The following is a 26451-nucleotide window of genomic DNA, read 5'->3' as shown; positions in this document are numbered from 1 at the left end:
GTGAAAATTACCGTATGACGTGAAGTCATTTTTCTTTTTTGAGCACGTTAGTGGTCATATAGATCCTTTTTCGTCGAACAGTTGTTCTTGTTGTTGTTGTTTTTTGGACGACTTTTTCCCGCACTTACCTCAATTTTCAATTCTAGCATTTATTCTTTATTCTCTTGATTGAAATCAAATCATAATATATATTTATAATTTTTAGACTGAATTTTCAGATTTTAAACCGCACGATGAGCGATTAATTAACGATTACTTTTCTCATGCACTTTACATAGCGGAAACACTGTCTGGCAGTTCGGCAGGAAACGACGACGCGCGTGTTGTATTCACACAACGATTCACGACTGAATCAAACTATTAGCATTTAAGTGGGGACGCATTAAATGCACTACTCTTATACCGTATTATCAATAATCGTAATTGAAACATTATTTTTAATTCAAAATCATATGATTAATATTTACTTCTAACAATACTTGATTACTGCGTGATTACGGTTTGTCAAAATTCATGAAAACAAACGTTAACTAGTGTAAGTTTACAATATACAACCAAGGTGATCCTAGAATACAGATAATATAGCGGCCATTTTCGATACCTTTTACTGGTGCCACCAACATAAAATTTGGACACTGTACTAACTAGACCCCAGCGGTACCGATTCTAAAATAAAAAATTCCAAAAAATATTAATTATGAATATTAATATTCGTCATAAAAACATATTTATAGAATTTTCGCACGAACCAGCTTTGAATATGTTATAGCGCTACGTAATAGCTACAAAATAAAACATTTTTTTCGTCAAAAAAATGGGGGCTTGGGTGTGAAATTTAAAAAAGTATGATCATAACTTGAATCATATAAATATCAAATTTTCAATTTTTTTTTGCGAAAATATAACTTACGCATACATCTATGTAGGTCACTAACATACCATTCCCATTAAAAAAATAATTAAATTTCATTTTTTTTATTTATGAATATTAATATTTGTCACAAAAACATATTTATAGAATTTTCGCACGAACCAGCTTGGAATATGTTATAGCGCTACGTAATAGCTAAAAAATGAAATATTAATTTCTTTAAAAAAATGCGGGCTTGGGTTCATATATTAACATTGGTTATAATACAAGTTTAATTACATTCTGCCTACTGCTCCACAGTCACCAATGGCGACTAGAACCCGTTTTGTTGGTTACTTCAGATTTGTTTTTGATCGAACCTAGTCGACCGTTGTAGTAAAAAGATTAATTAATATAGCAGGGTGGGGGTAGATAGGACACCTTTTCATTTTGTTTTCTCTTTTCATTTGGTAGTAAACAAAGAACATTTAATGAATTATAAAACCGTATCTTCACGACTTCCACAGACCGTTCTTAATTGTTCAAAACACGATCAGGCTATTTGAATATTATGTGTAGAAGGTGTCCCATTTTCCCCGACTCTACTATCTTATGCTACTTAGTTTAAAACATGCTCATTCATTAGATCTGTGATCTCTTGTTTTCTTTTACGCTCATATAAAAACTTTTTTGTCACGCGTCAGTGCACAGTTGATTATAGCGCGATCCAGTATACACTTCGATTAGCGTTAGTGGTACAGCATGGCACACAATGTTATCTCATTAGCCGAGAAATATTGGGGAAGGCTTAAAAATGCTGAAGAACACGAGTTCATATCCCCTCTCGTGCACGTGGAGCAATTTAAACATGATTGCGAAAAGATCTTACCGGAAAACATAGTAAATGCAACGCCGATAGATTCTACAGACGAAGCTTTTTGCAGAGAAATGGATATTGATAAAGAAACCTTGGAAGAATTAGAGCAAGTTTGCGGTGTGGAAAATCTCAAATGCGCTGGTGAATCAGAACTTCTAACATGGGAAGATTATGCTATTATTCCCGAGAATACTGGACTAGTAACATTGGAACATTGGAAAAAGATTTGCCATGAACACAATGCCCGCGAAACCGCTCTATTAAAGTGTAAACACTCTGAGTTCGATTGTGCTTTGCGAGCAAGGGCTAATGGTATTGAAGCTAAAGATCCAGATGACCTTGTAAAAGGCCCAGAAATCGTATTGACCGTGTGTGTCAGTTTTCCACGAGACCCACATCGGTTTAAAAAGTGCAATGTCGAATTTTTGGTACTGGGAAGTCAGAAACTGACTGAACTTAGAGACAAAATACCCTGTGTATTGGACAAGCAACCTGTTGGGGACTTTACCGAAAATATTGACCACCCTAGAGACATAAAACTGAAAGACATTTGCCCATCATCATTTTTTTACATTGAAAATACATTTTTTAATGATTTTCGGTCGCCCACTAATATAAACTTGGCGAAAGTGGTAACAGACTGGGCTGACGACAATCCAGGTTCCACAAGAGTACCGGAAAATTGGCAAATTTCTAAAATGGAGGATTGTACTTTTAACGAATTGAAAATACGGCTTGGATGCCCTTACAGATTTCTACACCAGGGAGACTGCGAGCATGTTGTGGTGTTTAAAGATATTCGAATCTTTAACCAGAATGATTGCAAGTCTCGAAGCGCATATCCTCTAGCAGTCACCAGAGCTGTGTTTAAATCCATGTCCTGCAAAGTTTGTAATTTCTTCAGTGTTACTTATGTGACAAGGAATGACAGTTTGTCAGATTCTGACCCATCCTTCTTTTGTGAGGCTTGCTTTAAACTGTTGCACTTTGACAAAAAGGGAAACAAGCTTGGAAACTTCACTGTCTTCCCTTATATTAGTCCTGCTTCTCTTGATTATTACAGTCTGTCCTAAAACCCCCTATTTGCTGGCATAACTGGCCTTAGTGGCTTAATCACAAACAGAGAAAGGATGATATTTCATGGTTTTGCATCCCATTATTTAAATTATGTTGTGTCAATTTATGTTTCAGTTGGGCAAAGTCAATCAAATTTGTATAGTGAAAAAAACATTACACATATGACTGTGTTTATTGTGTATTTACACTTAAATGCTGGTAATTAATTAATAAAGTCATTCTGTTTATTTAACAATGTTCATAAGTTGGTAAATAGTGGAGAAATAACTGCAAAATCGTTTAAAAAGGTAACGTGTGAAATAAATGCATCATGCTAAAATTTATTTTGTTTCTATAAGTCACGTGGTGCCGTTTTCCCGCCAAATAAACAGCTGATAATACGCGTTGTAAAATTATTGATTCCGTCAAAGAAAAATCGTAACTGCAGTGTCTATATCGTAGTGTACTTATAATTTCAGACTTGACTGTGTAGCTGTTTTGTTTACAACATTAAAATGCAATAAATAATAATACTGTTTATCTAACTTGGCAAAAGGGGTTGCTTGACGCATCGTGTCCTGAGTATTGAGTAAATCTTAAAATAAATATAATGTAATCATTTATTCATGAATCAAGTAATATAGTACAGACGTACAGTGTCTGCATGTTATTGGTATATTTATTATTAACAAGCCTTTTTACTGGCAGACAGTTTAGGAAAGCATGAATATTAACATAAATATTTACTAAGTATAAATAACGAATGTAGTAAATGACAGGTGTTAGTATTATTTGTTGTACATAACACATATGAAGTGATAATTTAAGGTCCACTTATAATTATTTACATTTGGTACTCAATATACATTAATATTGTCCCGATTTGCAATTTATCGCAGGTGCACTTGCATTTGTTTAATTAAACAACAAACCAATCAACAGTTTGTCGCAAAACAAATTTTGATATCTTAGAAATCCTTAATAATGTAATTTTAACAATTACATGCTTACACGCCAACATGTGAAAACATGCATTTTGTCAGAAAATGTCATATTCTACATACTGGGTCACTAAACTAAGACTGCTACAATTTATACCCCTATATTCAAAGGATGCATTAGCCTATTGTATGCTATTTAATTAAAATAATACAAATTCAAAAACAAATCAAAATGAGTTCTGGTGATGAAAGTGATGAAGATGAACAAAGGTTTCGGGATCTTTGCCTCGCGGTTAACATGGACAAACCAACCATGGAAAGTGCTTGGAGGTCCTATGAGAATGCTAAGGAGAATTATACATTAGAGGTTTGTTGCAACATTGGTCTAATATATTTTATCTTTAAAGGTAGTTGATAATCCCTAAGTCTCAACTAAATATTATATGCATATATATGGTAAAAATAACACTTCAAAATTTTGTAACAGAAATTCTCATTATGTACAATATGGGTAAAAGCCTCTTCTTATTTTCTTGGTCTACAAATACAACTTAAACTTCCTCCCACTTTTACATTACAGGGTGATTGTTTACATTGGTTGACCTGCACTTTATATTCAGCTTGTCGAACAAATTTATCATCAGTTAAAACTATAGCTGGCAAGACAGCACCAAGCAACTGCATTTCTTTGACCAAACTTCTTCGAGAGGCAAAGCTAAGGTAACGTGTTGTGAAATCACAATGGCTGTAATGACTCCATGATTTTGTAATGGTGCCATGACATGACAGTGGTTAGCGCACCAGCCTAAGGTTTAATGCTACTACCATTGCCGGCATAAATAAAAATCCTTCCAAACTAATTACCCACAAAGTTTTAATATGATAACTTGTATGCGGCACAAGGTGTGTGAAACATAACTCCTGTGTTAAAACGACTGTCGTTGCCCCGCCTACAAACTAATAAATTACATTCATTCACTCATTTTACCTTTCTAAACAGCTTCATCAGCTTTCTTAAGAAAATGGATAAATGGCTTCAAATGAACCAAAACGACCCTCTATCAAGTCACGTGTCAGCCCTCGAACGCAGCTTCCATGTTTCAACTGTGGTGTTCAAGAAATACCAAGTTGTGTTTAAATATGTTTTCCTTGACCCCGATGATTCGAAATACCAACGACCAGTTCGTGGCAGCGCGAAAAATCCTTCAAGACCAAGAAGGAACCGTCAATACAGGCAAGTTTTGTCTTGTGTGGATATTTCTTCATCATGTAGTCACGATATGTGGATGCTGGATATTTTGAATAGGAATATTGATAAATTTTTTACCTCAAAATCATGAAAAATACTTACATACTTTAAATACTTACATAAGTTATTAGGCAAAGTATACATACATGTATTCAGGTAAAAATTGATCGACTTGCCTTATTTTCATCTTCTGTAATAAAATATACGTTTCAATAAAATGTTTACAGAAAACTGGTTTGCAATCCTCACGATGTTTTCAACTTCTGTTGGACTTTGTTTGTTCATGCAAGAGGTGAGGGCTTGTTTTATTTTCATCCATTTACCGATTTGTTTTGCAATTTAAATGATTGGTTTATTTTAACTTGGTATGATTCCAAATTTTTGGTGATTATATATCTAGTTATTTTTTAACGTTTTAATAATGAAACATAAATCAATACAGTTGTTCATTATTTGTGAGATAATAACGGGTGTGGCAAATGTTCTATGCTTTAGTTTATATTATACATTTGAAACTGAATAAAACCCGACCCCCTAACATGTTTGTTTTGGTTTGTTTACTTGCTTTCAAATAGGTCATTCTTGTTAACCTAATATGTATATATTTTATTATTCAGCCACAGAATTCCGATCAATAAGTGATGAAATCGTGTTGTCGTATCAATTATTATTAAGTGCCATCAACCTCTGCTATAACAATGCACTTAACTGCAGCGTAGACCATAGAGCACAACTCTTAAACCCTAAATTTCCAGGTAATTGAATCAATTTGTTTCAAACAAGCTTTTTATTGATATCTACTACGATATATGATAAGACATAAGAGTGACAGAAATTTGGGCAAAGTTGGTCATGTTTTTATTCACTTTTTTGTCCAATTTGGTAGTAACTAAAGATTATTTACAAACAACAAAAAATAACCTTTGGTCCCTAAAAGTGTGTTGTTTAGTGTTTAAACATTATTTAAAAATAGGGGATTATTATGCGCTAACTGTGTCCATCTTCCTCTGTAGTACTGCACATTAACATCACAATTTTCCTAACTGGGTTTGTGCCACAGTTTACTTAGTGCTTCTGTAACGCCACGTTCCTATGGCTCCTGAAGTAATGAGACAACCCTAACCTGTGTATGAGATCCCCAATGCTCTTCTCGTATAGAACCAACCCTAACCTTTGTAAACAATATAATTAAACATCTTCTTTTCTGTTTTATTCTTTCATAATGCTGACATTTTACCATAACTAAAAATGGAAGAAATAATAAGCATAACGCCTATGCATCGTACAGTATTCAATTTGAAGGTTAATAAATTTAAAAAAAATAAACGTTAACTTATCTAGGGTTACCAGCTGATTGGTCAACACGTACCGAACCACTCACGCAGAACCAAGACATCATCGCATTACTGGTGGAACAACAACCTGGTACCGGGCAGTTGGATGAAAAGTTTCTTATTGAGACAAGGGTGGTGAATGTACATAACTGGGGGAAGCATGTTAATTCACTTCTTGAATCAGAGGTATTTGTTTCATCACTCAACATAAAAATCACTGAACATTTATTTGTATGTTGTTGTTTTGATGCAGGGCTTGGGTTTAAGTGGGGAACAAAACTCGTTATTTTCACCGCAAAACTTTGAAACCAACAGGTCAGTTGTATTGAAATTTAAATTGTTTTCACCAGTTCTTTGAAATGTTTGCAACAGACCTTTATCCTCAATTGGGAAAACATTTCTTTTATGAATAGCTCTTGAAAGTGCTCTTGTTTTTATCCAATGGAGTAGGCAGTGATGTTTTTACATTTTGAATCAATCTCCAACTTGATTTAGTATATTTTGACTTGTTTAGTATTATTTGACTTGTTTTTGACTTAAGTCTAAAACTTGGTCTGGGGGTAGTGACACATCCATGCATAAATGCTCCCAAGCAAGTTCCTTTTGGAAATACATAGGCAATCTTGGTGTTAGTGTAATGAGCCAAATTTGGCCTTAATCCTAGATCCCTATGGACCTCACCCATATAGAGTAAAAATATATTAAAATGTTAGTGTTGAATATTATCAAGATAATGGATGTCTTTGAACCAACAGCTCAGCTATAAGCAAGTTATATGAGGAATATGTGATAACGGAAGGTGATTTTGATGAGCGTGTCTTCCTCCATGATGAAGTTGACAGTGAACTAGGCACCCCAATCAAATGTCCACCTCCCGCACAAACTAACTTGAAACAAGAAGTTGCAGAACATCTTGCTAAGGTAAGTTTTCCTGTTTTGTGCAGTAAATGGTTATTTTTGTTTTGTGAAACAGCTTTTCTAGAATAATATGTTATTGTTTAAAAGTGGAATTTTCTAAATTCACCTTTTTTAAATTTGAGAACACATATTATATATATTAATTCAAAAGTTTAAAATAACAAGTTTTAATCTAGGAGCACATTATTTAATGGACATTTTTATTTATCATCTTTTGGTTTTCCAGACAAACAGCATGGTACAGAAGACGCCATTAACCAACAGAGAGTATTTGCATGGTAAAGGTCACAACTCAAGTTTAAATGGATCATTAACACCTGTCTCATCCACCTGCCATGATGTCATGAAACTCAAAAAATTACTTCAAAGCAAAACTGATGGACCTTCTGAAAAACTTGCTGCAATATTTCGGTAAGTAACCAAATAAATATTTTACCAAAGAAACTTTGAAACATAATGAAACTTTTATGTAAAGTTAGGAACTCTTTAACTAAAAGATAAAGTATCCTACAGTTAAGATAATTGTAGTAAGCATTAAATTTTAACCTGGCCCTGGAATAAATTAACTCAGTAAAATAAAATGACTTTTTCGTATCAGTTAGAGTCACAAACTTTAAACTCCCACTTGCTTTGTTAGTGAATGTACTGAGGACCCGAGTGAAGAAGTGAAGAAACGAACGGATCGATTGAGGGAAATAATTAAGAAGAAATACATGGAACGTGGGGGGAAGGGAGGGGGAATACCCGCTGGAACACCAGGTATATTGATTTAATATTATTGTTGTGAGCAAATAATAAAAGCTTTGTACCTTATTTATGTTGTAGGCTTGTTGCATATTTAAGTTTATTTACAAAGAGATCTTAAGTGTAAAACAACTAAAAGTTTTGGGAATACTATGCATTAAACAACAATGTAATTCTTTATAAGTATTGTGTTTTTAAATATTTAGTAAACTCTGGTGTATATTGCTATATTGCAAATACTATGATAATAATTTAACGCAGGGAACCTCAATGATTAATGTAGAAAATCTATTAGATATACCTTAAAGATTTGTTTATTCTGTGAGGTTAATATTATTTGTTATATTTTTTTTATTAACAGCAATAGCTGAGCAGAGAGCCACCATGGCTACTGTGTTGTATTACCATATATTAGAAGGATCCATGATACAGGAAAAGAAACGTTTGAATGGAAAATCTGATCTTTCTGTGAGTGGAAATAGTTTCCTATGTTGTTTTCTATTTGTGTGTTTTGATATGATATGGTAAAGTAAATTACATAACACCTTAACTGGTAATTTAAAGTACTGGATTTACTCTGTATTAGGATATATACTTTCTTCTTAGTGGTTGCATTATAACTAAAAGATACCGGGTTTGATGTTTGATACTGATATGGGTGTTTCTTGGGCAAAACACTTAGCGAACATTGCTTCTTCGTGGTCAGTTTTTGCATTCTGTATGTTTGGATAAAACTGTGGCCTAAATCTCAGGTTCCTTAGCATGCAATGCTAGAAAACCGGCAACATAGTTGCTGTGTTCACATACTATAGATTTAACTTAAATTATAAATCACAGGAATTATTAAAAAGAGATGATTTCCATACTCTCTTGTTTGCGTGTTGTGTGGAAATAGTTTTATGTTCGTACAAAGCTGAACGAATGTTTCCTTGGATTTTATCGGCGTTGGATTTGTCTCCTTACTATTTCTATAAGGTATTGTTTAATGTGTTGGGATGTGAAGACATCAACTTTTAAGCCACTGTAGCATATACAGTCTGTTGTATTTGAATTATTCTGCCGCTGTTGTTGCCAGGCATAATTAGATCATACAAAGTCCTGCCGTATCGTAACAAATAAAAATCTTACATTGATTTTATATGTGTTATCATGTCTCAAATGCACCTGCAATGACTGACAGCTTGTGAAAGGTGACCAGAGCATCTTTAAAGTTCCAATAGATATTATGAGATAGTAAAAAAGTATCTAGTTTAAGCCAAAGTTGGGTTCAACTTTGAACATTCCTGCAATTTCAATGCTCAGGTTTATAACGACACAGCTAAAACATACATATAGCCTACTTTTGTTTCAGATTCGCTTAACACAAACTTAGTTAAAACACAATTACATTCCACCAGGTTATAGAGCTTGTTATAAGAGCAGAGGATGGTTTATGGGGGCCGTGTATTAAACATCTCAACCACATAGAGGAACAAATATTGGAATCCTTGGCGTGGAAGTCAGATTCTACGTTGTGGCAGGTTCTCGGGAATGGGGAATCCCCAGCTCCTTTATGTGAAGAGGTAGGGTTGGTTGGAAAACTTGTTTATAAAGAAGGAGTATTGTACCACTAGTCTGTTTAATATAAACATAACATCTATATATAAATGTATATATAACAGTGACACAGATGTCTTCATTTCAAACGTTATGGTTCAAATCGAAAAACATTTGCAGTGAAATTAGAAGTTAAAATGGTATTGTGTTTAGATTTTAAAACGAAACATAAAAAAAACCTTTGAAATGAAAACATTTATGTTGTGCTCTTCAATGTCATATATATATATATATATATATATATATATTTGCTGTTTTGTTTATATTGAAACATTACAATAAGTGAATATGTTTAAGGTGAATCACTCCCAACATATTGAGCCTTCATCTGCCGACAAATCAACCGGGGTAAATAAGGGGTTACTTGGACCCGGAACCCCCAAGTCCCCACCCACACACCCACGTGTTAAAGCAGTTTCTGAAGGTGAAATTGGAAATCTTAGAAAATTCGGTAAGTTAGATATTCTAAAGTGTAATGTTCGAATTTAAAAATACACTATTTTAAATAGCAAGTATGAATATGCTCTGTGAAAGGGTTTACAACTGCATGAGTATATGATAAGAATCAAGGAAAAAAAGTTTGTAGCGTATAAAAACTGGGGTTGATTGAGAATTGGGTATTAACCAAGAGTGAGAATTGATAGTGACGGTGGGGAGACGTTTTATATTTGTAAACAACAATAGCAACTGATGGCGGTGATCTAATTCAGTAAATTTTAATTGTCAAAGCTAAAATCTTAGCTACATAACTTGTATAATCATTTTAACTCATTGGCAATCTTGCGAACTTTCAGGCATTTTTTAAACATCAACACTTCCGCCTGTCAAAGTTTCTCTAATTTTTGATTTTACATTATTTCTATTTGAACAGAGCCTGGTACTGCAAGAGACAGATTTAGTTCTCCCTCTCCCGGATCGGCAAAGAGAAGATTATTCGTGAAGGATCATTTATCTTCTACACCTGGGACACTGGTTGGTTTTTTGTATCTTAGGAATTATTAGCTTCGGGATTTATGTAAAGGTCTAAAGGATAACCCTTGGTACATTTGTAGGAAACTACAATAGGTGAATTTAAATTTAACCATTGTAAATTTCCTACAAAAATAACTAAATATAACTGGCAAATTCCACCAACCGCTACTATGTGCATGTACCATGGCTTTATTATGAGACAAACTTTCATATAAAACACCAGAGTTGCTTTTTTCCATGGTTGCGGTTTTGGTTAAAATTTTGGAGGGTTATAATGTTAGAGTTTGTCAGCTTTCCAAGCAGACCAAAACTTTCATGGTAGATTTATATTTATAAGCACAGTGAATGAAGTCTACCATCTTACCTATGTTGTTGGCAACTAGTTTTCTTTATTTAAAATACTTTTGAATCAACAGAAAGTGGTCAGCATGGATGTTCCCAACTCACCTGGTGCAAAGACTTACGTTGTTCAACAAACAAGTCCAGGTGAATATTTATACCTTGAATATGTTGCTTATCAGTGCATGCCGTTGGTGTACATGCTTGTATATAGAGACAAAAAGTAAAACATTTTTGAGTTTTGCATTAAAATTTTGTGCAATATTTAGGGCGACTTTGCTAAAATGCAGTTACACTAATGGTTGTAAATTGATAGTGATTAATTTGTTAAATGCTATATATACTTTAGCTGTGCTTGTTAGTATATATACCTTACAACAGAGAAAAAAGGGTGTTTTAGGCTTAAAACTTGAGTGTCAAAAATAATGATGCCACCTCCGTTTTAAAAGATGGGGGCACGGCACCCCAGAAAACCCTAATGTTACGCCTATTGCTGAACAAACATGTTGTTACTTAGGTGGAAAACCAATCACTGTGGTGTCTGTAGCCAATCATGCTGACAATGTTAAACCTAGGAAAACTGGATCTCTTGCTCTCTTCTTTAGAAAGGTGGGGTTTACTCTTACTGTATATATGTTGTTTTGACATTAAGCATGAGGTCTATGGATATATAAGGTGTGTCTGATGTATAAGACGACACCCATGTTATAACTCGACAGTGAGCATGAGGTGTTTGAATATATCTGTAAGTCTGGTGTATAAAAAGACACCCATGTTATAACTTGACGGTGAGCATGGGATGTATGAATACAATTCAATTTTTGTATACATTTATGTTGTAAATACTAAACTAACCTAATATAACATCCCATTCAGGTTTACCACTTAGCAAGTGTACGTTTAAGACATCTATGTGAGCAGTTGGTTATCCCACCTGACCTAAGAGCTAAAATCTGGACATGCTTTGAATATTCTGTGTCAAAGCACGCGTATTCACTGATGCGAGACAGACATATCGACCAGATGCTTATGTGTGCTGTGTATGTCATAGCTAAGGTAAAATATTTTTTATGAAAGAGTGTTTTTGAACTTGGATTTTATTTGAAAAGGAGATTGATGGTGCCATTTTAGACAAAATATTTATCTCACTGAATACAAATTGTTAAACAATTTTGTTAGTTATGCATTTTATGGCACTTGATGTTATTTTTAAAATAGGTAATAAAACAACAGGCCATATATAAAATCAAGAATACTTTTTCGGTATGAAGAACAGCCTTGCGCCGTGGCATAGTGGTTACCCTGTATGCCTGTAGCCCACAAGATACAGGTTTGAAGCTTAATGCTGCCATTACGATTTGTGGGCAATGGGCATATATTTTCTTGTGCAAGACATATAAACCTGTATGATAAAAACGACTTGAATAATACCAAGGTTTCTTTGGGATTATAAATATTGATTATTTGTTAAAATAATCATATAATTTCCTTGGTTTAAATGATCACATGATATTCAGATCACCCAGCATGATCATTCATTTCAAGAAATCATGAGATGCTACAGAAGCCAACCACAAGCTACAAGCAATGTAAGTGGTACAGATGCTAAACTACTATGATATATTACTCTTTCTGTATGTAAATAATGTGCTTATTTAAATGTCTTAATATGCAAAAAAGCTATTTAAGCTTCGTGGTAGTAGCGCTATCATATATAAAAAACATAAATTTAATGAACACAACTGGAAAATAAACGTTTTTACTGATATTTTAACAACATATTTATGCCAAGTTTTATAAAACAGAATTAACAGGTTACAACTTTTTCTAATAAGTTAATACCCAATTACCCATGCTGCTGTTGCTGCCACGTTTAATATTTCTGTCGTACTTTTGACATTTTGTTTTTTCCAAAAAAATTTAATAAAATTTTTCAACCAAAATAAAGAAGTTCAGATTTCATTATAATGAACATAAACTCCTCCAAGGTTTACAGGAACGTTCTCATTCATCGATCTTCCAGTCCTCGTTTGATCCCCGCCCAACCTCCGAGCAGGTCCATGAGATCAAACAGCACCATTCCAAGATCTGATCCATCTTCCCCTCTTCCCGGGAGCACGGGAGGTGGGGATGGGGAGCGGGACGATCTTATCCAGTTCTATAATAAAGTCTACGTTCCAGTGATGCGCGAGTATGTGAAGAAGTTTAATTCGGGCGATGTTTCACATGTAAGTATGAATAGATGTAACTTATTTATCCTTATTCGGCGGGGCAACTACGGTCGTTATCGCACGGTTTTGTTTTGTGCACCTTGTGACTTAGTTGGAAAATATTTTTAAGGAATTTTGTCGCATTTTTGTGTTATGTATCGCTGAGAGTTTACAAAATTCATGAATTATCTCAATGTTTATTTTCCTAGCTTGAAGTCCCACTCTCACCCATGCCACGCCCCCGGATACTCCCCCAATCACCAAGGAAAGTTACCGACAATATTTACATCTCGCCACTTAAGAATCGTAAGTTGCTTCAACTGCGTTTTAAAAATTTAATTATTATTAGATTGAACTTTATATTCCTATTTTATATGGGTGAGGTCCTAAGGCTCAGCACACCAAGGAGACTGAGATTTATGCCTAGATTTGCGCAGTATGCCAAAACATTAAATATTACAAATGTGCCGGAATGTTCTTAGTCATAGGCCAAATAAGTCCAAGGTTCCTGGCAAAGGGTGTCACCCATACAGAAAACAATATGTTCTTAGTAAGCATATTCAAGCAGTATTTGGATTCGAAAACATATTATTCTATATTCATTCTATTTATATAACATCACAGCTTCATTGTTGATGGCAACAAACACTGATCGTCACCTCGACTACAACTTCCATCGTAGCCCCGCTAAACGACTCCGAGATATCAACTCCATGATGCAGCGCCATGCTCCCACACTCAACGGTAAACGTACTTTGGAATTCTCGAAAGATGAAGATGGGAGCGAACCAAAGCGTGCCAATGTTTCAAGAAGAGTCCAACTAATGCAAAGAGAAAGATCTCTCCCCAACTAAACATCAGATTACTTTGTATAACAACTTCTGCTTTCAGGTAAACAGTGACTTTTTATGTTGAAAGTATGTCTGAGTTTTATTAAAATGTGTTTTAATCATGTATTAGTTACCCCCACAATCATGAAGTAATGAAATATCGGTAGTAACTTTGTGTGAATGAGTTTCTGTTTTAGACTTCGCCACCATTTGTATATTGGATAACTTGTTTTATTATTTTACTGGGGGCACATTTTAATAAACTGCTCTTACCGCAAAATTGTTTAACAACTTTTATTGAAATAACAACGAACTAAAATAATATGAGCCAAGATTGAAGTGCGCGAATACCAAATATTTACAAATCTCCTAATCGTATCGTACAAGGTTTGGTATTTTGGTTTGTTTAGATAAATGGGGTTTGCTAAAATAGTACAGTGGTTAATATACAGGAAATTAGGAGCACTTATACGGTGAACTAACAATGAGATAATATCTTTTAGAGCAATGGTTCTCAGCCAGTTTAGCTAAGAAATTTTACGTATGTATTATTCTTAGTGGTTCAGTACTTTAAAATATTATAAGGCCTTATAAGTGGCATGTTATAAAAAGGTTAAGAATTAAAACAGTTCATAAATTTAAAAAAGAAAATGAGTAAAAATTACAGCTCATATAAGCATTAAAATGAAGATAGTAATATAGTATTGCAATGTACAACTAAATCTAAGTGAATTATCATTCGGTTAAACCAAGTCATTTTTCACAAGTTTTGTGCAACAGTTGACAGTGACATAAACATTCATTCGATGCCGATGTGTGGAGTATTCACTTTTATAATTTTCTTAAACTCAAATTTTGATAATAGTACCTTGTTTTGTTGTAAGTACCGGTGTCAGGTTATGTGCAGATTAATGTCATGCAATATATCGCTATGATGATGTTTCATAAGGTGCCATGGGTAGCTAATAGCTTTGTTGAGGTTCAAATCATATAATACAGTCATGGATGTGTGTTGTCATTATGGGATGTCTCGGTCTCTTAGTTCGTCCACATCTGGTTGGCCAGGTATATTATCTGGTCCATCAACATTGGACGACATGTTTGGTTCATACCCTTCGTTCAATCGGCCATTACTGTGACCAGATTTTCGCCGCCGAACACCGCCATTTTTGAGCTTCCCGTTTAAATTACTGTGGAGTAATTTTGATGTTAGCGGCAGATTTTGGGATTGTCCCAACTGCCTTGAATTTGCTATCAGTGCTGCCAGAAGACATTAACATTAAACATTCTGCAACACTGAAAATTCAAAGCAGTTAGGGTTTTCGGCATAGCCCAAATTTTAGTAAAGCTGTATTAGAGGACAGAGGTACAGATTTATTGGCTGTACAGCTTTTGTACTTATCCTTACTTCATGTAATCTACAACCCACTATAGATGTAACAGTTTCATTTACAAACATATCTACCAAGTAATTAACTTACGGTTCAATCCCAGCATCTTGTAACTCCTTTGTCAACTTAGTTACCCTGGATAGCAGAAACTGTTTGTCTTTTCCTTCCTGAAAGGAATTGTATTAGGCTTTAGGTCGTGATCAGGAGTCCTAACTTTTTTTGGGCTGAATCTCATTTGCCAATAAACACACATAAACTGTGCCAATCATTTTGCCCAGGAAACCATGATTAGTCATATCTTTATAATATAAGGTTGGTATTCTCTCATACCTCCTATAAGTCTCATCCAACACCAAAGCCGCAATTCCCAATTTAATAAACCTCTTATTACATAATGTTTCCCATATTACAACAATTACCAGAATACACAATGGGGATAATATGTGCCCCTCCGAATAATAACCTCACCCTCATGGAATATACTACATACACACAACATATAATATCTAACTCTCACCAGTGTAAGTTGGTCTCTTAGTAAAGAAATCATCTTTTTATGTGCGGTTCTCAATGCCACAAAGTAATAGAGAGCAAGGCTGGAAAAAAGTTTTTTTTTTACAAAGTTATGTTTTGAAATATTTTTAGTTGTGTATATTTTATTCCGTCATTGATACACCAGACACCCATGATCTGTAGTAGACACTTATTGACGTATTCTAAAAATACACAATGTTTTTTTGCATAATGCACTGCTGTGCTATAACAAGTTTTCTTTTCCAAGCTGGTTTTTCTCCTTATTTAACTTATATACCCTAATAGAATAAATATTTCATTGAACTGCTATGTTTTACAATGTTGCACATAATAACATACAATGTTATGTCACAGTCACACCTATTAAAGGTGTACAGCCAGTGTACATTTATCTTGATGTCGCACAAAATATTTACATTATAATGGTAGATATAATGTGGAAATATGACGTAACACTCACACTGTGTACAGTAGCAAAGTAAAGTAGTTGTATATGTAAGTGAACAACCAATCAAGGATAACACAACAACACTCACCATAACAAGACACCAATAATGATAGCAAACCCAGGTGAACCAACGAACCATAAGATGGATTGCAACCATCCAGGTTGTGTTTGTATTGAAGCTGTGATGGCGTAAAACATGGTCGTCCAACCACGGAATGGACCGCAATCTTTACTTGGTTCCAAACTATGGGCACGAGGTGTAAGTTGTATAACTTTAACAATGGTAATTTATTTAGTCACTAATAGAATAACATACAGCTAAACGAGTTTTCTATTGCAGGCAGGGGTTGTACTTAGTGCACAAGTGACACTTTTAACTGATACTTATCACATTGGTCACCAAAAGTTTTTTTAATAATTATTGATTAAAAATTCGGAGATACATTCCACACCGAAAGGTATACGTTACGATTATCAGACCTAACGCTTTATGATATATAGGAGTTCTAACTTACATTGCCACACTGACAACCACAGGAAAAGCCGCGACAACAAAACCAACTAACAATATTATGTAGAAGAAAGTCCCGGAACGAGATGCTCTACAAAAGGAACAAATCAAATTAATTGGATGGTTTTATAACAAGTTTCAGCATGTATTGTTAAGTGAAGTATTGGTTTTTAAACCTTTCGTATAAAGTTTTGTGGGGTAATATATCCCATATTTTCTGGGGTAATATCTCATATTTTCTATTTCTAATTGTGTTTTTAATATATTCACATTGCTTTTTTGATTATTTCGATTCTTGTTTACCTGTATGGTCTTGTGGCAGGTCTGCAGTTGTACGTTAACGATAACTTCTTCAAATAAAAGAAAATGAAGAATTTTACGACAACTATGACTGGAAGCAATGGAGCGTAAAAAGCACCGATCCTGTGATGAAACAATGGTATCTGTGATGTCATATTACACAACACAGGTCACACATAGTTGAAGTAAAGAGGATGAAATTGTCATGCATGATTGTGTGTGGGGAAAGTAAGTGTGGCATGCTATTGAAGATTGTGCAGAAGGAACTTATTTCACATGCATTAAGTATTCTATATGAGTGAGGACCTGCAGCATGCCATAGGACCTGAGATTTAGGTGACAGTTGGCTCATAACCCCAACACCCAGGGTGCAACCGCATGCATTATACAAAGATACCTGGAAAACCTCAAGTGTTGGTCAAACACAGCATGGAAACAACTAACACTGGGTAACAACAACAAGACTACAAAAACACAAGGTTTTGGGAACAAATTAATGTTAAGAATACCACTGTGGAAGCAGTGCAACCAAAATATCCTGGGATTGTTATCCTTGTAGTTTAAATTATTTTCTTCATGTTGTAGACTTACCACACTAAGGTTTGTGAGTAAGTGATACTTAGGACATTTGCAGTCAAGTCGAACTCCTGGATCCCCCATAGTTTGAACACAGCCAAGTTTATGTTCTCAACCAAAAGTCTACACATGCAGAAAGTGAATTAACGGCATGCATGTCATGAAACATGCAGGAGAGCAAACCACCCACCAAAAACTACCACCACTCGCAACTTACCACCCAATAGTTTGGGCATACACAATGTCAAGAACGTTCTCAGGGATTGAGAACTCTTGCTGGCCCCACCATTTAGCAAGGCCACAGCTACAGTTTTCTACAATTAACCTAAGAATATGATGTTAGGTTTATTTTCCTGTAAATAATCCGACCAAGTAAAATATATGTGAGTTACCTATTACAGTAATGATAAAGTTTTATGTTTACAGGTTTGATGTATTATGAGAGGTCAAACAGCCACCGATTCTATAATATATGGCGAGGCAGGCGACCTGCAATTTAGCCCAGAGTTGGCCATAAGTTGAAATAATCCAAAATTATTAAATATGTTTTAGCAACAGAACGTTAACTTAATTTGTTATTGTTAACTGTCATATGCACATTGGCATTGACATGACTGAATTCAAAACATCTAATAAAGACTTGTGTGTCATTGGAAAAGTATCGGATTCTTACTTTCTTGGAAACTCCACAAACAAAGTAACAGCAAGGACAATGAAAAAGTCCATGATGGTCAACTTATACATCTCTTGCCCAAGGTAAGTTTCCCAGCACTGAATATATGGAAGGGAAAGTTTAAATTTTCAGCAAGTAACATATAATGTTTAGGTTTTCCTTTTGTAATTTATAGGTTTTTAGCTGATAACATACATTTTAAGGTTTTCAGCATGTAGTATATATTTGGGAAGCTGCTCACACAGCAACACAGATTACTACAATAGACTTGTCTACAGAAACACTGGTTACCTCAACCCCCTCACAGAAGGTGCAGTTCGGTCGTATTTCTGTTGATACGATGTCATATTTACTGCAGTTGATCTGAAGGTAAACCACCACATAGAGAAACACAACAGATGCCAAACGTAGGAAAACGGTTCTGAAATTACAATGTTGTATTTAGTGTACCCAGTGGTGTACATAGGGAGTAGTAGCAAACTTTAAGGTATGCTTGGGTAGTGTGCAAAGATCTAATTCCTAGGTTTTAATAGTATGCCATTCTATAACCCCCAACCCCAATAAAATTGATCAAGTTGTTCGAATTTTTATAAAACGCAACTCACCTAATGATAGTATATGATACACTTTCAAATCCTAATTTAAAGATTACTTTCTTACTTAATTAAACGAATCATTTTGATTATTTATGTGTGAATTGAATTCAACTAGCAAAACTGCATGTCTCACCTTATGAGTGTGAACTTAATGGTGAAAGCTGGTGAATAATCTTCATATATAATAAGGAACCCAAATATGAGTGGAGCAATGAAGTTAGCAACCGTTATAACAATTGACGTCAGGTAAGTAACTATGAGATCTAACATGAAATTGTTGTTGAATGTATCTCCGTTCTGTGATGAACATGATCTTTATATTACACTGCTACCAATAATATTAAATATTATATCGGAGGCACAAATGTAACTCTAAAAAAAATGGACACCTAAATAAAAATCAATTTTCGTTTTTTAAAAGATAATGATTATTTTGGAGGAAATATTTTTAACATATGGCCAATAATTTAAACAAAAAACGTAATTAACTACTGAAGCAATTGCTCTTAAGTGTCTTGTCCAAAGACACACGCACATATAACAGTAGCATCGAGTCTGGAACCCGTGAACTCTGGGCTAGAGACAGGCGTGCCAACCATTTTACCACAGCACCGGTTGTATTTATTAACCAACTCCAACTTACCCCAAGTGCATACTGCGCTGCATAGAAGATTGCCACAAGTGAAGCCACTAATATTCCAACCACTACAAGGTTGATGAAGAATCTTTTCGTGTAAAGAATCCATTTCTCCTTACTCGTCCGACTTGATTGACGCAAGCGTATTCTCTCCTCTTCCAAATCAGTCTATGATGTCATAAAGTACATAGATAACATGCTGTTTGTAGTCTTTTAAAACACATTGCCTCTCAATCTACAGAGTTAACGAGTTACTTTTTACTACAAAGATTCATTTTAAACTTGTTTGATAAAAACAACCCAGTGTGACAGGGTCCTTTAAACCAATCTTTTAAAGTTTCATAAGATACACCAACCTGTAGCTCATACTTTAAACTGCTATGTTTAAGTTCTGCTGAGTGATCATCAGTTATACAGAAGTCCCATCCACAGAATACTTTATTACAATATGTGTAAAACCTATCTTCATTACTCAGTAAAGACTCCTTTAACCCTGCTCCTGCTCTGTGAGGATAAAGTTACGTCAGTGTGTGTCAGATCGTGCCATGGCACAGTTGTTGGCATCTAACTGAAAGTTATTTCAGAGCTCAAAGCATCTACAAAGGTGGACATGTGTGTAATTGGGAAGAGTATTTATTGGCATTTGCTTTGCTAGGGGGTTGTCCCAAAAATGGTTACTAACAGTTCTCTAAATTGTCAGACAAAACATTAAAAACCTGCCATAAAATAATCACCACAAAGTTACTTATTGTGGTAATTTGTAACCAGCACGAGGTATATAAAACAGAATACCTGTGTTATAACAACTAAGAAAAAGTTCCATTCATTCATTCATTCAAATAGAAATGGGGCTTTAATCACCGATTCTCTGGCTAACACTCTGTAGCATCTTGTTCATTTGTAATAAAACGATAATGTGAAATTTACCTTCTAACTAAAAGGACTAAAGTGAGCAAGAAGTAAAAGAAAGCAACCATCAAGTAGGCAAGTGGGATATCGTAGTAAAAGAGAAAACCATCCGAGAATATTGTTGTGGCTGAGTTGGAATAGTAGCCGTAAAATAGAAGAGTTTTCTCCATAAAGCCCTAAATAATATGGGTATATTGTAGCTGGTTACCATTAAGATAATATAACACTGTTGTATAAAAACAAGCGTTGTTTTAGGTTTAATTTCTAGTCTTAATGCTATCTAACAATTTGGCTCGATTTACCCCAAACATAAATACCATTATCTGTCAGTATTATTGCATTTATCACAATTAAAAAAGGTATCCAAAAAGAGTGTAAGATATAACAAACATTCTATACCTGGCCAGTGAAAAACCATATGACGTATTGTGAGAATGAATTGACAGCATTTGGATCGTACGGGTTGTATGCACACTCCGCTGATACTGTTAAAAGTTAATAAGTAAAATATTTCCAAGAAACTCGTAAATTTAACGCTTGTAAATCTCAGGGGATTTTATGTAATGTATTAAATCTTTATTTGAAATTTAAATAACATCCGCGACACAAGCATTGACAAATATATGAATAACTGTTACAGGTTAAATACTGTTGCATTTGTGCCTTACTGACATTTACAGAATTCTTTGATTGCTACTGATCATATGAAGCTTGTATATGTGACACATAAAAGTAAGATACAAGTTATGTAAAGAATATATAATTTTTTTTATTAAGCAATATGCCTTTTGACTTAACACAAACATTTTATCCATATATAAATAATCATACACATCATACATGACATTTCCACCCACCATTGTTTCCATTCAGTGAATTCGATGATATGTTGACACCAGAATGAACGAGACTCTCAAATGCAACAGTAGGAACGCACACAAACACGAACATGAGGAGGAAAATGTAAATATTAAGGATGAACAACCATCGGAGGAACGCAAAGTAAGATCGGATCCCGTTTCCAAATCGACCTTGAGATCAAGTTAATTTGTTATATTACATTGGTAGCATAAAGTTAGTTTTCCTGTGATGAAGTCCCGACTTTTGAGACTGGGTTACATTATATGTTTTTTTTGCAAATTTAAGGCATAAAGAGCTTTCAACCTACTGCTTTGTGTCTATACAAAAAAGGAGAGCCAGAGTATAATGTAAATATTAAATTAATCAATGAAATTAATCAATGTCTGTGATAGTGTCAAGGTGTGATATATGGTAAAATACCAGGTTTTTACAGTGTGTCACATCATAGACTTTATCCTTACATAATAGAAAGCCTAAATTGCGCAATTCAAAAGATCAAGGTACTCCAAATGAAATACGTGAGCACATGTTATACCAGGTAAAGTAAGAACCTGTTTACCAGTTAATGGTTATTGATAGCAGCACAAACAAGGACCTATTTTTGCACTTTTTATACAATAAGGATGGTAACTGAGATATATCCCACCATAAACATGCTTAAAAAGTAGCAGGCAGAATCTGTTTTGTTCTGTTATAAAGCTATTGAAGATTGTTACCTTCCACCTCATGTATTGAAGTTCTCCATAGTTGTACGTGTCGTAACATGTCAGCTGAATCTTCTTTAAATCTTTTCCATTTCTATCACCATTATATTGTTTATTATTGAGTCAAATATTTTGTATGACTGTGTTTACTATGTAGACACTCATGCTGTAACATGATAGTAAGTATGAGGTGTATGAATACACCATGTGTGTCAGGTGTATAAGAAGACTACTGTATTATAACTCGACGGTGAGCAAAGGGTGCATAAGAACACCTCTGTAACAACTTGAGTCAAAACAATGAACATTAAATTATATTCCATCCACCATACAACACTTACCACATTATTGGTAGATGAAGTGCCAGATTTTGTTTTTCCTTCTTGTTGGCTCATTAGTTCCTTCCTGTAAGTAGAAGTTTTCTTTTAAACCTGATATGTTATGGTAGTTTATTACATGATTTAAATTATCATGTATAATTTGGTCAAGCCTTTTAATATTATAAATATTAATCTGAGATTGAATGTTCAAAGTTAAACTATAGAAATCTGCCCAAAATTGTTCATATCCCAAGTGAGAAATAGTGGGCTTGTTTTGTATGTCAGAACACGATATTTTACATAGAAATGGTTTGTTAACTCAGTAAACAACATTGAAAGGTTTCTCACAAAATTCAAATATTGTACATTGTGCAAGACCTGAGTGTGACATCACTATTGTAAATCTGAACAAACAATAAGTTTTTTTGAGCTGGGCCGGACACAAAGGGAATTGCGTACACATTGATATTTAATTCTCGTTCCTAACAACAATACCTATTCAGCAACCAAACATGACTTATTTGTGCTTGAATGGATTTGTTTAACATCATTTAGACAATAAGAACGTATTATTATAAGTATGAGGTAATAGTCAGACAGTATTCAGTGTATCGCACTATACATGATGTGTTATAATTTATTAATTTTACATAAAATAACTAAAGTAGAGAATTTAATTTTGCAAAAAACTTCAATCATTCATGTTTGTACCACAGCCACCATATAAAGTAAAGCCACCCAATAACAACAGCACAACACCCAATGTTCAAAGGGTTGTTTTGTAAATAGCAGACATGGGTGTGTTTTATGGAGCCAGCACATTCACCTAACCAACCATGACATATGCGTAAGCTGGTTTAAGTAAAACCCTCATTAGTTCCACCAAATAAACAGACACAAAAAGCCACACCATGGTATGGGATAACAAAGGCATGAGTTGAACAAGTGCTTCTATATATAACCACACACTAGTTGACCATCTATAATGTGTAAACTTGTACTGGAAGTTGATTTAATGGAACCACTTTGTGGAAAGTGTGGAGAACTTAATGGACATTACTTTCTGGACAATTAAACACAACCGATTTCCATAGAATGTGACGTAATGTTTGAAGTAATATTTGGTTAGCATGTGAAATGTGTATGACGTGCTTCGCATAGGTGTTTGTAATACATTGTACCGATTTTAGTAATCATGAATCATTAACTGTATTGGCGTGCTTAGTAGTGAATACATATGAAACACATGATGATATTTTAAACTTCCTATCAGAATAACCCTTGTTCACATGAAGTAAACTATTAACATTTTGCAATTGGTTGGTTGTAAAAATAATATTAATGTGCAAATGCAATACATATAAAATATATATTGAGAAATGGAGTATATATATAAACAAAGTAATATTTTTCGGAAAGGTTGTCTAACTATAAAGACAACTAACAAACCGTATCCTTTTCTTTTCTGCCATGCAACATTTCATTTCTTTTAAGCTTTCCATATCTTTATATGTTAATTCTTCAAGTAAATTATTGGTCATTATGGCTGAGGTTGTAAGTTGTAATGTACCGCCAGCTGAAGGGTAAGGTGCTGCATCATCCTATATATTGTAATGAACATTAAACTTACTTTAATAGACATACGTCATGTTTTTAAACTTTACGTTGGTACGTACAATTTAATACAAAATCAAATACCCTTTCGACTACTCAAAAATATTTTAGATTAGGTTTTGTATATTGCTAAGAACAAATGTATTGTTTATACAAAACATCTGCTATTTAGAAGACAAAAAATGCGACATTATTCTGTACTTTAGCTAGATGAACCTTTAAATGCAGTAGTTAAAGTGACCAACCTCAAATGTGTCATATGTCTGCATGTTGATAACTTCTTCATTATTTGTTTTATTTGCTGATTTTCTACTTTTACTCATGGCTCTCCTTGTTAAACTTATTCCTGCTGCACTGTTGTATGCTTGTGCACTGAGGTAAATACAACAAGTTAGGGGGCCCATCGTACATATTACTAGCAAAATTCATAGGCATTGTGACTTCGCTGTTTAAAATAAATAGTTGGTCGAAGGAGAGGGGTTGCAAGATATTTAAAATCACCCTAGAGGTTATCAACCAAAAAAATTGGGAAACACTCTTCTATAGCATTATGAGATGAAAAACAACACAAAAAGATAAAGCTACAAAAATGAATCTTTAGATTTCTACAAGTGGAAGCTTGCTACAATGAATATATTTCACATAAGAAACAATAAGATATATCACACAACACCCCACGAACACAGCACGCAATGTATGTTATTGTTTAGTTAGGCACACAGCACAATAGAAAGCAGTTAATCGTGTGGATTAGATAACAACACATCATGCCACACACAGCAGTCTGAAACTCTATATTATCTCAGTTAACTTCCAGTTTGTTTGCAATCACCTTGGTAACTGAGAGGCAAGTGACAGCTTAGCCTTCGCCTTTTTAGACTTTTTTGGTTTATCAATATTATCTGTAATTCCTTCATCATCTGAAGTTGAAAATATCATAAGAAAAATAAGAATTCGTGCTTAGAGGGTAACATAGCATGCATTAATAAGTGGAAAGTAAGCGACCAATAATGTTTTTGAAGCTAAAATACAAACAGGCAGTGGCATACACAGAAACATAACATGCTGTTTAACATCATGCTAAAAGCTGTACATGCATGGGGAGACATGACTGAACACAGGGAAACAAATGAATATGACAATATGTGGCACACTAGATAACCTAAGTCCTAATCGGACAGCATATAAATGGGAAATGAGTTAATAAACTTCCGGTTTTAAATGATCTATGGTCGATATATCTCATTATATTTACAGCATGACCTCTGTGTGTTTACACCATACCTTTATACATGAAATGCATTCTAAAATGGCAGTTTAATAATACATGAATGTTACATGACATAAACAAGGATTGGTTAGAAACATATCTTATTGTAAAATAATATCTCAATATTTTATTTTTTCAGTTAGGCAAGTACCTTCAAAGTAGTTGTCAAAATCATAAGGACTTGGACTCCAAGACATTATACAGGATAAGAGATATAAACGTACCACATGCAACAGCTAAACTAAAATAGAAATGTATTGTTAGTTCCTAATGAAGGTTGTGTGATAATTGTTAGACTTTGACATCTCATCAAAATAAAAAACATTTGAAAGGTCAATTTATGGAGAAAATAATTCATCTTAGAATACATGCTTTAACAGTAGGTATAGAAAACATACCAAATTTAAATTGTATGTTCTAACCAATGTGTTATCAAGAATGTCAGTGTCACTAATTGTACATAAATAAATGTAATCTAAAATGTAGTTTTTAATGTGTATAGTGTATATAATATAGTCTGTAAAGGGCGATTTGTATACATTAGGCAAAATGGGAATGTATTTAATACTGCAGAAATAAAAACAAGTAAAGCAACTAACAACATGCCGTGCACATGCCAGTGTATCGTGTATATAATTCCGTTATGTTACCTGTTGACATCACAGAAATTAAGGCTTTCAATGATAAGTAGAATAAAGTTTGTCTGTGTTTGTGGTGTTTGGATTAGTCCCAGGTTAGATAAGTCCCAGGTGAGGTAAAACAACAAAAAAGTATCAGTACCTTGATGCACTTAACTATAATTACCTGAAATAAATGAAATACAAATATATATCATATGTTCTCACTCACTTGTAATGTAAGTAAAAATGGTCACGATCATAACAAAGACGCTAACTATGACATATTTGTCTAATGGTAGCAGTACCAAGCCTTGAACCCATACCGTCCACTATCTACATTAGTTTGTATTTTTAAGCAAAATTGTACAGCACATACTGCAATTCTTGTTGTGTAAGCGATTGTGTAATATTGGTAATAACAAATATATATCTAAGGTTTGTGGGTTGCTCAAGCCTCAAACGTATTGCAACGTTGGTCATGGCTGTATCTTCTAACTACATGGCTTGTTTACCCTTTAAACAGAAGTTACCTTTAACTAACCAACTATATACCTTACTTAACCGTGCATTT

At 34.2% G+C, this 26451-nt stretch overlaps 3 protein-coding genes across 8 annotated transcripts; 2 read left to right on the top strand and 1 right to left on the bottom strand.

Moving 5' to 3' along the window:
• The first annotated feature begins 1530 nt into the window (after window positions 1-1530).
• Window positions 1531-3196, top strand: LOC100181619 (snRNA-activating protein complex subunit 3). Its single transcript, XM_002130565.4, has one exon. It carries the CDS (start codon window positions 1613-1615, stop codon window positions 2798-2800), a length of 1188 nt encoding a protein of 395 aa, XP_002130601.1. The 5' UTR covers window positions 1531-1612; the 3' UTR covers window positions 2801-3196.
• A 688-nt stretch (window positions 3197-3884) lies between these two features.
• Window positions 3885-14196, top strand: LOC100185607 (retinoblastoma-like protein 2). Its single transcript, XM_002124733.5, has 22 exons — window positions 3885-4091; window positions 4305-4444; window positions 4725-4958; window positions 5201-5265; window positions 5591-5728; window positions 6315-6493; window positions 6561-6622; window positions 7063-7228; window positions 7452-7636; window positions 7863-7984; window positions 8331-8437; window positions 8807-8944; window positions 9367-9531; window positions 9863-10016; window positions 10437-10537; window positions 10954-11023; window positions 11394-11485; window positions 11753-11932; window positions 12394-12465; window positions 12865-13104; window positions 13296-13392; window positions 13711-14196. The coding sequence occupies exons 1-22, from the start codon at window positions 3957-3959 to the stop codon at window positions 13938-13940; spliced, it is 3072 nt and encodes a 1023-aa protein (XP_002124769.1). The 5' UTR covers window positions 3885-3956; the 3' UTR covers window positions 13941-14196.
• Window positions 14197-14198: 2 nt separating this feature from the next.
• Window positions 14199-26069, bottom strand: LOC100183991 (transmembrane channel-like protein 7). Of its 6 annotated transcripts, none has more exons than XM_002130439.4 (22): window positions 25911-26069; window positions 25412-25501; window positions 24823-24910; window positions 24236-24362; window positions 23826-23977; window positions 22398-22461; window positions 22069-22150; window positions 21349-21522; window positions 20891-20976; window positions 20510-20667; window positions 19939-20086; window positions 19589-19750; window positions 19079-19242; window positions 18641-18770; window positions 18350-18447; window positions 17894-18001; window positions 17104-17223; window positions 16805-16891; window positions 16378-16533; window positions 15825-15903; window positions 15398-15474; window positions 14199-15106 (listed from the first exon to the last, which is right to left on the bottom strand). In XM_002130439.4, the coding sequence occupies exons 2-22, from the start codon at window positions 25455-25457 to the stop codon at window positions 14935-14937; spliced, it is 2478 nt and encodes an 825-aa protein (XP_002130475.1). In that variant the 5' UTR covers window positions 25458-25501; window positions 25911-26069; the 3' UTR covers window positions 14199-14934. The 6 variants fall into 6 exon arrangements, with proteins under 6 accessions (XP_002130475.1, XP_026691675.1, XP_009859564.1 ...); XM_026835874.1 differs by lacking the exon at window positions 17894-18001 and adding an exon at window positions 17692-17799; XM_009861262.3 differs by lacking the exon at window positions 25412-25501.
• Window positions 26070-26451: the final 382 nt, after the last annotated feature.

This window comes from Ciona intestinalis, chromosome 9 (genome assembly GCF_000224145.3).
Source record: "Ciona intestinalis chromosome 9, KH, whole genome shotgun sequence".
Lineage (NCBI taxonomy): Eukaryota > Metazoa > Chordata > Ascidiacea > Phlebobranchia > Cionidae > Ciona > Ciona intestinalis.
This window is presented reverse-complemented; position numbering and strand designations above follow the sequence as displayed.